At 40.7% G+C, this 13,197-nt stretch overlaps 1 protein-coding gene across 1 annotated transcript in view; it reads left to right on the top strand.

Moving 5' to 3' along the window:
* AGBL1 (AGBL carboxypeptidase 1) overlaps positions 1–13,197 on the top strand; it is a 280,171-nt gene that overhangs the window by 145,401 nt on the left and 121,573 nt on the right. Inside the window, exon 21 of the mRNA XM_076348666.1 lies at positions 3,675–3,851. Coding sequence (XP_076204781.1) covers positions 3,675–3,851 — 177 coding nt within the window. The remainder of the gene's footprint in view (positions 1–3,674; positions 3,852–13,197) is intronic.

Raw genomic sequence — 13,197 nt, 5'->3', positions numbered from 1 at the left:
GAATCTCATAAGCTCTAATTATAGTCTTAAAAAAATGTTAATTTCACAAAACATTAATTGTGGCCTTAGACTGATTAGAGAGCTATAGCTTGGTTTACTCCAACCTGAAAGAGGCTGAAAAGTCTTTTTCAGTTTACGTCTCTGTATAATTTTTGCTACTTCAGCACAAATACTAGTTATCCTCCCATAAGGATGCCACATCTTCTGTGTTCAACTTACGGCATTGTACACAGCACACTGAAACTTTACTGGAAGAAAGTGCTCCAGCGTTCATCGTGAGGGGTCCCTGTGGCAAACGCTCTGTTTCACAAAGAAAGCAGGGGAGGGTACTTACAGTCAGGGCATCTTTTGCTGCGTTTGAACTCAGAGGGCTTGAAAAGGCTGAGGTTGGTTCACTGTTACACAAACAGAATTCAAATGCTGCTTTCAGCATCTGGAGCCTTTCTTGAATCTGCAATGAAGAAAGCAGGAGCAAGGCTCCAAGGCTGCCCAAGAACACTCTACAGCCATCCTATAAGAAAGATTTTGTGGTTCAAATCCTCTGTTTTGTGGACAAAACAGGGGATAGGTGCCTGCTGTAGTTCCTGCCTATGGGTCACCCTCTTCCTTCTTAGGCTGGGGAAACTGGATATATAGGAGAACACATCTGCAATTGCAAACTGCAGCAGATAATCGCCCCTGTCTCAGACCTGCTTCCTTGCACTGTTTGCACAGGTTTCTCTCCTACCTCCTGTAGGTAGCTGGGATTAATCTGCCCTCCATGACTGATTTTTCTCCCCAGGAGCAGGAACCAAATACCTCAAGAAAATGTTGGTTTTGGAACAGCTTTTGCCTCATAAGTCATAGACTCAGCTGTAGCCCTTGGCAATATACAGGAGTAAGAGTCTTCATTACCTTCTAATATTTGGTGGTCTTGGGTGACTTGCACAGCATTGGTATCACAAAGCCCAGTTTGAAGATTTCTCCTTTTAATAGCCATTCCAAGCCCCTTTGAGAGCAATCTTTGCAGGGACATCAGTAAAGAAATATAATTCCATTCTCTCCTAATGGGATTGGAGGTTTAAGGACAGGGTCCTGTGTGAGGGGAGTAGCTTCCTTTGCTGTTGTACGTGCTAAATCCATCTGTGCGTAAGAAAGGGAACATAGCCACACTCTGCGTTATCATAAAAACATCCTTTAAAAGGGTGTGTTTTCACCCTTTCAAAATATACTATTGAAAGATAATTAATGAGAAAAATAAGTAGAGAAGAAAGAACCAGCAGTGTGAAATCCAGTGAACGCTGGTAAAATGAAAAGAATATTAAATTCAGAGTTGCTAATGCTCCTGAATGAGTCCTGCGTACAAAGACATTACTGTTACAGGCCAGTGTTTTTATTTAATTAAATGTAAAAGATTGATTATGCATATAATTTCAATTGTTTTAAAAAGCTAAACTGGATTAGGGATCTGATTACTGTAGTTGATAGTATATATTTACAAAAAAAATCTGTGTGTTGGTTCAGATAAGGGCAGAATGAAAACTATCTGAACCTTCACATACAGTTTAACTGGTTCTCATGATTCTTCTGAGGCTTATAAACATCTGGGTGATGTGGCTGCGCTGCATTTTTTTAATTCCTGTTCAACCCAAATCCAGGAAAACCTCGAAGCACTGCACGAAAGCATACTATTTTGTGATCCCCATGCAGCAAATAGCACTTTGGAGGCAATCCAGAAATGTTGGATGCTTAGTCTACAGAAAGCAGTCAATTTTAAAGATTCCTCTGTTCAGTATGGTCACAGGCAAGGGAGTGCTGTGGCTCTTAGTAGCACACTGGAGGTCTTGACTTAAGAGTTAGGCTCGCGGTGGTCTCAGATTTAAAATGGAATTTCTTGCTTTGGTCCAGTTTTCTCCACCTCAGTTTTTTCATCTGAAAAATGAACCTTATAGATCTTTAGATCTGTACCTTATAGAACTGGTAAAGTCCATTGATAGCTGTAGCCAGAATATACTGAAAAACGAAAATTACGTTTTTGTTACGGAGATGTGTACAGTTAAGCTGTTTGCAGGTGATATTGCAAAATAGTTTAGGCCAAAGATTTATCATTCACATCAAATATGTTTTAGGAAAAGACATTATTCTTTCACTTTCAGTGAAACCAAATATTCCCGTACAGTGCTATGAAGTAAAGCTCAACAGAACGGAACTACAATTGCTCAGAATCAGTCAGTGAAACCGATTGTTATCGGACAGTGAAATTAGCTGGTTGGCTTTCACCACCCAAACTGAATGAAATTCAAGGGTAAATGTCATTAGCAAAAAGTGGGAACTCCTTCTATATGATTCCATTCAGTTCGGATGTTTAAGAAAGCTGTAGTCAAAGAAATAATGAATGTCCTCATTTTGCTTGCTCTTCTCTAGATGGATCAAATCATCTTTTGGCATATGTTGTGGTTAGTATACCAGCACTAAAATTTAGACGCACGCACACTTAAAGGTTCAGTTTCTACATAGAGCACACCTAGTATATGTTTTTATAGCGTGTAAAAGTAACGCATTTAGCACTGTGTAATGACTAAGTAAGTGTTGCCTCTGCACTGATGGAAATGATTCTATGATTCTAAATATTTGATACTGCAGTGTATTAGGAGCGTTTATAGACTGTTTTTGGGAAAAACGATTTCTAGAATAAGAAAATCACTCGGGCTAAGATGTAATAGAATCATAGAATAGAATAGAATCATAGAATCATTGAGGTTGGAAAAGACCTCTAAGATCATCGAGTCCAACCATCGACCCAACACCACCACCCACTAAACCATGTCCCTAAGTGCCTCATCTACTCGTCTTTTAAATACCTCCAGGGATGGGGACTCCACCACTTCCCTGAGCAGCCTCTTCCAATGTTTAACCACTCTTTCAGTAAAGAAATTTTTCCTCACGTCCAATCTAAACCTCCCCTGGCACAACTTGAGGCCATTTCCTCTCGTCCTGTCGCTTGTTACTTGGGAGAAGAATATTTACTGGGTTTTCATGATTACTTTTTATTGTGATTCTCTAAATGAAGTGTACAAAATATATCATTTGGACTCAAATGAGAATATTTTGGTTTGTTTCACAATGCAAGTTAGTTAAATCTTGAGCTCTATTTTCATATAATTATGTGCGACCTTCCGTGAGAATACACATCCCCTTTCTCTGCTCTATGCTAGGTTCAGACAAAACTCCTTCCATAGCTGAATCCCTTGTCAAATTGTGGATGCATGATAGGAGGAGATCTAGTATAGCTGGAGAGGGGAGAATGGGAATATCAGGTACTGAACTATGACTGCAGCCCTCTCGGCAGCACGACAGGAAGGGGTAGGTTAGTGGTGAAGCAGCTTGCAAACAAAACTCTGTAAGTGACTTCAGCAGTCCCAAACTATTTGGTGTGAAAATGCGTGATTTTGAAAGAGATATACCAAGTGTACTGGATATTTTGCATTTTAGCCTTTGGGATGAAACAAATGTTAGAATCTGAGGATTTCACATGGGATGGACATAATGCACTGGTTGGAGCTCTCAGTGTCTACAGATAGATTTGATGATACGCACATTAAAAACCACAGGTGTCTCTGTATATGTGTGTATGATATAAACACATGTACAGCTGTTCAATTCATTTTCTCATCACTGCTGATATTTTCTCATAGACTCTTCCTAAAATCCTGGATAAAGTGGCCCCTGCATTTGTCATGAACAGCTGCAGCTTCCTGGTGGAGAAGTCCCGGGAGTCGACGGCCCGGGTGGTGGTATGGAAGGAAATGGGTGTGTTGAGGAGCTACACTATGGAGAGCACGTACTGCGGCTGCAGCCACGGACTCTACAAAGTGAGTAAATCTTTCAAAGAACCCTGTGCCACCCTCCTCCTAATGCACATCTCATGAGCTTGGAAGGGCAAAACAGAGGAGATAGCCATTGTCTTGATGCTTAGCATTGTCTGCTCTCTCCAGACCCATGTAGCCGTGCTTCTGAGTTTTTCCTCAGTGAAATCTTTCCATGATCCCTCACTCTTTTACCTTCCATGCCAGGAAAGTAGAGTCCTTGCTCTGAGGTTTCATTCAACAGTGAAATAAAAAGAAACTCCAGTCTGGAACCAAAAGCATTGAGCTGAAGGAAGGAGCGTTTCTGAGATGATACAGGGCACTTATCCTTATAAGGACATTCACAGTGTTGTACAAAATGTGTTGGCAGGTCATATGGGCACCTTTGAGCCTAGTTCTATGGTAATTAACTTGAAAACCAGTGGCACCAATCTTTTTGGTACAGGCTAGCTACCTGAGCATTCACCTGGCTAAATTTAAGATCCTGCAGTGAGAATCCTGCATTTGGAGTTGCCTGTTACTGACAGCCAAAGGTAGCTAATCTAAGGCTAGTTTTGACAGCTGTCCATGAGCTCAGGGTACGCCTGTGACTGTGATCTAGGCAGACCTGAATTCCACATCAAACGAGGTTCCAGTCTCGGCAGGAAGGGCTGTACTCATACCGAATGCATAAGAGACATCAGTCTGAGATCTCCTGGCAGGCAGTTTTTAAGTACACAGGATGAACTCTGGTAATTGCATTTGAGTGATCATAATTCTCCATTCAATCAAATGGTGAATTCTTTCTTTTGTTCCTTTCCCAAACCTGTTGCTTTCATTGAAAGGCTTCCATGTTCCATCTCATTTCTCCCACTAGGGAGCAATCCTTATCTATACAGCATTAATAAGCAGTTAAGGATCCTAAGGATCTTTTCCCTTAAGGAAAGAGCCATTATTACAAATAACAATTAATTAATGAGACATTCAAATGATTATCTCTGGAAGCTCTATACTAATCCTTTTACTTCTCTATAGAATGTAGCCAGGAAGTACTCAGCTGCTGTTTTAACCATGCTCTACTATACACACATCAATTCCAAGACAGGAAAGGCAGAAGGAAAAAACGGCAGACAGTTTAAAGAAAGAGAATATAATTGCCCTGGGCATTACATCTAACACTCCCTACTCCTGAGAAGTGCTAATGGTTTTTTAATAGGCACCACAGGTCAAGACAGTGGTTTTGAATCTTTTTTAGACGGGGGGGGAAATCTACCTCGACTGAAGTCAATGACAAAACTCCCAGTGATCTCCGTAGAGGAGGATTTCACTCATTTCCTAGATAACTGCAGTAAGACCTAAACCCAGTGACACATCGGATTGTATCAATATCTAATGATTTGTTCTCCTTCAGCATCTGTGAGGTCTTTAACCCAAATTTGCTTAATTTGTTCCATTAGATGCTTGAAATAGTAAGTAGGAAGAGAACATTAAATGCCACATTCAGATGTTGCATTTAAGCACTGTGCCATCCACAGGGGCCCTGTATTATATAGTAGAGGCACCAAAAATAAGCAGAAAGACCTAATGCAGATGGTTCAGGATTCTTTTTTTAAAGAAATCCTTTAAAATGTGTGAAATTATTTTCTACATTTTTTCTTGTCCTCTTTTTCATCACTGAGCAGGACCTCAGGCAGCCACTGAGGACAAGAGCAAGTTGACATATGAGGGCTTGTCACTGGTGACAGAATCCAATGTTCTCATGGCCCATAAGGAAGTCCGTAAGCTGTAAAGCAGTTCTGAAATTTCCATTCTGAACACCCTGAAAATCTGAGTCCCGGTTGGATCATTGGGTTATTTTTATGAGGTCACGTATCCTTCCCCCCCCCCCCCCCCCTCCTTTGTTTAGGATTATCGTTCATCTCAAAGATGGAGGATACATAAATATTCCCATGAGGGGGCATTTCTTCATCATAAGGATAATACAAACACTTTTGCAGTTTCTCTGATTCGGGCAGCTTTACAGTATTTCCACTCATTTTTTTCCAAGTATGCTAAGCACCCAACTTGTTAGTATCAAAATGGAATACAACTTCTTATGTTGACATTTATGCTGGAGCTGCATATAAATACATAAACTATCTCTTTCAAATAATTAATATTAATAAGCTATTTCTTCTTCCTTTTAGTGGCCTTTAGAGTTGGTTCTTGCTTGCTTGTTTGCTTGTTCTTGCAAGTGGATTATTTAGGGTATGGACTTGACAGGCTGACCTGAAGATTTCGTTGCATAATACCATTTAATACTCAGCTTCCATCTATCAAGCCAAAACTACTTCATTAGTATCTGGAAGCCCTGAAATTATTCCTGTGAACTGGAAATTAATCACATAAGAGGTCACATTTTTCTAGAGACTTCAACCTGAGTTCTTCACTCTTGGACCCTCAAGTTGATGTGTTTGTAAACAATAGACTGAGACTAGTGCTCAGACAGGAGATGTCAACATCCTATATTTAGAGCTTTCTGATATAGCAGATTTATGTTTTTCTGTGAATAGAATCAGTTTCTTAATTGCATAGTTTCCTAATTGAACTCCCTGTAGGGATATATCCAGAATCTCCCCTGGACAAGAATGCCCTTATGTTTTTGATGCTTTTACACCTTGAAGTACAGTACAAACAGCAGCTAGGATTTAAAACATCTCATTATATGCAGCAGAGGCTCCCAAGTCCAGCATCATTCAGTGAATCAGTGGTCAATCTTCTAATAGAGTGCAGCAGACCTGGATCCTGGTCATAGAATCATAAAATCATTGAGGTTGGAAAAGACCTCTAAGATCATTGAGTCCAACCGTCGACCCAACACCACCATGCCCGCTAAACCATGTCCCTAAGTGCCTCATCTACTCGTCTTTTAAATACCTCCAGGGATGGGGACTCAACCACTTCCCTGGGCAGCCTGTTCCAATGTTTCACCACTCTTTCAGTAAAGAAATTTTTCCTTACATCCAATCTAAACCTCCCCTGGCACAACTTGAGGCCATTTCCTCTCGTCCTGGTCTTTAGCTTTCTTCCTGCTTGTAAGTGATGAAAGTCATTCACATGGCTGCTTTGCTGGCTATGAGCACAGGTACGGTGCTTGGAGCTGCACAGAGACACCTGATAGGGATTGTGCAAAGGATTTAGGAAAAGCAAGAAAGCCTTACAGAGGTTGCAATAATAAATAAATTAATAATAAAATATTAATTGCACAAGGCTGGTAAATGTGCCCCCTCCCACCACAGAGCAATGTTGAGGAAGGGCTTGACGTAAACCAGAACCTAGCTTTTCTGATAGAGTCCAGAAAAGATGCTGCTAGAGCTTTTCCAAGGAACTTGTGTGGCCTCTCTTGAATTGAAACGTAGCCTTCATTTTTAAAACAGTTTAGTGAGTGAAAGATAAGCAGGAATTTGGTACTACTGATATGTAAATGAGGAAGAATAGTGACCCCAGCCTCGTTTAAAAGTCATTTGATTTCAAATGGAGAGGAGGGGGAAATGAGAGGAGAAAAGAGATGGTTTGTCTCTGTTGAATCTCCCTGTCTGCGTGATCAATGGAAACACAATAAGCCAACTACCCTTAAGGAAGTGAAACATAAAACTAAAGAAACTATTGATCTTATCTAAGGTTTTGTTCAACTAAGGAAGAAGAAAAGAAGGGGAAAAAAATGCAAGTTCTTTTTCATTTTGTCTAGATTGCCCAGCTCAGTTTTAGAGGAGCAGTGTCTCCATTTGAAAGTTGCTAATAACAAAGCAGCCAATTTCTGCAGGGAATTCTCCCTCCTGCTTCTGCCAGTTTACAGGCCTATGGTCAAAACAGAAAACAATTAACAACAACAACAAAAAATACCAAAACACTCCCCCCCCCAAAAAAAAACCCAACAAACCATGCAACTGCTTATCGTTTCTTTTCTCGTGTGAAGGCAGTCTGCATTGTTCCCTTGTTGGAGCTTTTAGCCCTCCAGCTCACCATATGATTTTTATTGCTGCCTCCCTTTTGTGGGTTGTAGAGCCCCTTCTCATCTTTGGTTTTTAAAAGACTGAATGCAAGGCTGTTCCGTAAGACGTTCTACTGAGTACAGGTGCAGTCATGGCCCCAAAAGAGTCAAATCTCCAGTGACACGTATTGACATTTTCCTGAGGTTCTTGTGTGATTAAATTTTAAACTTCCATATCTCTTTGCCGTAACCATGTTCTATCATGTTATTACACTGTTTCACCATTCTTCTTGATTCCTTGTTACCTGGCCTACTAATTAAGAGCCTTCTATAGCGTATTGCACTGTGCTGTTCCATTCATTACTGCATCTATCAACCTACAAGTTAATATCTTTTGTGTCATGGTATACAGCTGAGTTCCAAACCATATGTCTTGGTAATAGAGCGAATCTCAAAAATTAAGCTTCCTGCTCTGTGAGTGCATGCTATGTTGGAAAAGCATTTTCCTTGGCTTGTTGTGCCTGGTGGAGGAGATGTAGTACTAACGGAAATAGATTTTAGCTTCTTGCTTTAAAGGGATTACAAATAACAAGGAGTAACAAATGAGTTTTAAAATTATTGCAGCTATCTTGACAGTGCCCTTTGAAGGAGATTTTACTAGTGATATGGATCCCTCTTTGAAGAAAGCCTTTGGGAGAGCTGAGAAAAAAGATTTTTTTCTTCTGTCCAGTCTAATGCTTCTAAGTCAGAGGAATTGAATACCCCAAATTTTCTCATCGGACTTGATTAGAGGGAAAAACCATCCCTTTGCAGAGACACTGGAAGCAGAGACATCAGCACCAAGCAGCATGGCTATACAGTTCATAAGACTTTCTCGATAGTTGTTCAGAATGTCTTTGAACGAAAGTGGTGAGAGTTACTCTAAGTGGAAGATCTGATATTATCCATCCCCTTTAACCTGGCTAGCATGGGCTGAATTACTTAAAATGAGTGATGAACCACTGATTTACCATGGAAGTGTGGCTGAACTAAAGCGACATGCCAAGATGAAAGCCTTTCCTCTTTCTACTCCTTCAGAGGTGGACTTCTCTGGTTTGACCTGTTTCTGCCCAAATTAGCCTAACTGTTACCAATGTATGATTTGTCCATTGAATTACAGCACTATATAGTTATCTGTAGGCAATGAAATATTTACTTCATCTTCCTTACTATTGAAGATTACTTACCAAATCTCTGAGAGGAATTTTTACGTATGCTTTATTCAAAAGCAGTTTATTACAGTTAATAGTGAGAAATTGAGTTGTTTTGATGGCGTTTGCAGGTCACATGATACTGCTTCTGTTCTCTAGGAAGATGTATATTGTTCTTGTAATTGGAAGTCTGGTGCACAAACTTACAAATAATTTTAATTTGGCCTCTTGCCAGTATTCAGCCACCAACAAAAATGGTTTCAGCAATATTCTTGCCATAAAGCATATTCGATAAGTACTTGCAGAAAGGAAAAGTAAAGAAATAGGACATATTCCATGCTTTCTGGTGTACGTTTCTGGAAAATGCTTATATCATCTTTGCAAGTCTGACAGACTTTCCCTCATTTCTGATTTCTTTTGTCCCCCAGAGCTTACACTTTTCCTAAGAATGGGTAAGTCTCAAAAGCATTCAAAAGTTTCTTTTCAGAAAAATCCCCCCTAAAATGTGTGTGTTTAGCTGACCCTCTGTGCTCTGGGGTTCTCATTCAAAAGCAGATGCTGAGAATAAGAAAGAATGATTTTTCTTTCTGATAGTTCTCCTTCCAGTTCTGGTCCAAAGTGGCTTAAATTGGAAGCAGCTGTAACAGCAGGAGAAGTATAGAAAAAAATATTTATCTAATAGTAATCTAAGGACTGAAGGTTCAAATTAAGGGTTTTGTTTGTTCTGTTTCCTTAAGTTGTTACCCAAGGCAAAATTTTGCATCCTATTTGCTTTATTTTCCTGTTTCTTTTATTTCTGCCAACCCCTTGCACTAATTGATGATTCAGTTTGTAAGATATTTTAATTGTACCTTTTAGGTTTGTGGGCCGTGCATCTTAAAACTATGTAAGGGTTAATGGCATTTAAGACGTGGGGAAAGAGGAGGGAGGATTTCTGAGCAAACAAATCAGGAGAGAGTTGGTGTTTGTCTTCCTTGGAGACTTGTAGATTCTTATATGAACTGCTGCAGGATTTTCCCTCATTAGGTGTTTTTTCGTTCGTTCGTTTTAATTATTTGACAGAATGCCAACTGAGAAAGCACATGCTTAACTGTGCTCAGATCTCTTTGGTTCGTGCCACATTAAACAACAGGTGTTTGAAGGTGTGCTGACTCGGGCGCTCTCAGATTGTTTGGAAAAGCAAACCACAGAACTGGGAGAACTTTGTAGGGATTCTTTGGCCCTTGTATCTCCAGGAATACTGGAGCTTGTCAGTAGGACTATCCTGAGTGGTCTCGTCTTTCTTGATGGATAAGACGACAGTTGTATTAAGGCAAGTGCGACCAAAACCACATGAGATATAAATATCATCTTTGTTCCTAAAAGTCATGGGTGTTATTGCTATTTACTAATTTTTTACTGAAGGTGCTCAATATTGTGAGATGGGAGAGCCATTTATGTACATTTAAAAGTCTGTAAATTTTGCAAGAAGGTAATTCAGGCCTCCATGCTCTGCCTTCCGCTTTCCTGATCCACTCCACAGTCAGTTTAGCCTTGGTGTTTTGGAAGAGATCAATAATTAAGTAGGGTCATTTTTCTTGTCATCGTTTCTGGAGAAGGCTTATTTCTTATTTGTTTGGGGTTGGGGGGGGGGGCAGGGGAACTGGTTTGTTTGGTTTTTTTTTAACCCTATGTAGGATAAGACCTGTTTTCTGGCACTAGTGTGACTGTTCGAAGCTTTTTGCTGAGAACACTCAGCCCCACTTCCAATGTTTGCCAAATGTGGGTGTTCTGTGAATGGCTCTGGAAAAGCAATGGTCTCTTAATCCCATGGACAGTTTGCTGCTGTACAAACAAACAAACATTTCTTTTAGGGTGACTGAAAGAGGTAAGGAATTATTCAAGAAGTTAGTATAGAGGTGTTTGCCTGCCAAATACTGTGCACTAGTCCGTCTGTTGAGGTGTCCCATGAATGCTGCCTTCAAACAGATTTTGGAAGAAGCCCTCCCTGGCACCTCCTGCAGTGGGTTTCGGCTATCACTCAGGCCATCTGCTTTCCTGTTCCTGGGTTGAAAGATTCAAGTGTTAGGGGACTGAGGGATGTTCTATCGTGTTTGAACTCGCACGGTTACTAGAAACAGGGGAGAATGACACTTAATGGAGAAGAATGGACACATAGCTTTCTTTAGCCTCCCTGTCCCCAAAGCACTCAGAAAGCACTAAAACCCAACACAAGAACTGTCAGGGGGGCACTGGGCAACAGTGTTTTAGTCCTTCTCATTATTGATGTGTACCCAAGGAAAGATATATTGGAATTTTTTTATATATATGAGAAAAGGTGGTCACTGATGCTAGCTGGATCATGGATGAAGATACAAATTTAAATTGTTATGTTTTATTTTGATTATTTCTCCTGAGATGTTGAGCCAGCTGTATCCCTGACTTGCTAAGTTCAGTGCTGTGATATCAAGGTAGATTTGGCTAGTTAGCTTTGGAGAGATATTCCAGAGACCTTGACAGTCTTGGAAGGAAGGAAGCATGCATTACCAATGCACTGGGGATAGCTTGTGAATGTGTTCCCTCCCTCTTAGACCCTGTCTGGAAGGAAACAAGAGTGCCTCTGCCAGTTACATTACTGTGATAAAAGCCAGGAGAGGCACCAGTTTTTATCCTGTCATGTACTGGTCGGTAAGTTATTCTAACTGCAGACATTTGGGTAAATAAAATGGGAAAGTCTGTACGGAAGGGCTGTCACAGTGGTGATTTTAACACACCTCAAACTGAGTTTGAGGCATCTCTAGTGGGAATGAGCCACAGGGAAGTCAGATCATAGCCTACTCCCACAGCACTAGTCTTTTAAGCTTGCTGTGTGATTTTGTTCTGAACTTTCCCACCAAGGTTAGTACAGTGTAGGTTAGTACTGATCTCTGGCATTTCCAGATATTTCAGTCCCAGACTTAGCTTTTGACACAGCATTTTCACACAGGAGTGATGCATCTTTCCAGTATGGAAATGGGCAGCCCTATTAACGGTGCCAAAATATGTGATATTTAATTGCCGGAGCAACGTAGTGATTAGGCTGAAATTATGTGTCTTTTGGTTTGTAGCCATATAACCTGTGTTTTCTGGTCCTGTTCGGCTATACTGAGTCAAATTAGTTCATCCTGGATGATAAATCTCCACAGGCATCCCAGGGTGATGTTGCAGGCTGCCACGGAGCAGCCGTAGCAGCTAAGATAACTTAGGGCTCAAGAGTGTTGTCCTCATGCCATTTCATGTGCATGGACATTTCCCTAGAATCATAGAATCATAGAATCATTGAGGTTGGAAAAGACCTCTAAGATCATTGAGTCCAACCGTCAACCCAACACCACCATGTCCACTAAACCATGTCCCTAAGCGCCTCATCTACACGTCTTTTAAATACCTCCAGGGATGGGGACTCAACCACTTCCCTGGGCAGCCTGTTCCAATGTTTAACCACTCTTTCAGTAAAGAAATTTTTCCTCACATCCAATCTAAGCTCCCTAGTTTCCTTCTCCTTCAAAGTAGACACCCCATTATATATCTGCAGAAACAGGAGTGCTGAAGGTAACATTAGCATAAAATGCAATAGACAAAAGGCTGTATATAGAAGAACATGGGATCTTAGGTCTCGTTTTAGGACCTCAGTCATGCAAATCACATTTCTCTGTCTCTCCTACTTAGTCATTCAGGCTAAGAAACAGGATGCAAATCATGGCTTGGCAGAAAACATAGGTGCTGTATCCTAACCCAGATTTTGTTAGTAAAAACATGTTACAAAAGGAGAAAAATATGGTCCTGAACCACAAAGAAGTGAAAAATTTGCTGGCGTCTCTGCCTTTTGGAACCAATTTCAAAGTTGACACTAAGGGGACGTCTGCTTCTCCAGCTCCTAAGCAGACAGCCTGGCCCAATCTGCAGCCCTTTGGCAGAAGGAGTGTCTTAAATCAACTTCTTTGTCTCTCCTGTTGATAGATGATTGGGTGCTGACTGGCTGCGTAACTGGAGAATAGGTCCCATGCCATATGGTTAAATTACAGCACAATAAAAAATGACGACAGGGGTGAGATCATAATAGATCTGACTCTGCAAAGCTGGGAGGTATCCAGTTCTGTTGAGGTTCAGTGGACATGGCTGGCATGCAGAATAACAAAGCAGAGCAATCGTGTATCTCCTTCTTGGCCCACCCTTTTCCACCATCATATAATTG

Source organism: Aptenodytes patagonicus, chromosome 10, assembly GCF_965638725.1.
Source record: "Aptenodytes patagonicus chromosome 10, bAptPat1.pri.cur, whole genome shotgun sequence".
NCBI lineage: Eukaryota > Metazoa > Chordata > Aves > Sphenisciformes > Spheniscidae > Aptenodytes > Aptenodytes patagonicus.
Note: the sequence above shows the minus strand (reverse complement) of the source record. Positions and strands in the feature narration are given on the sequence as shown.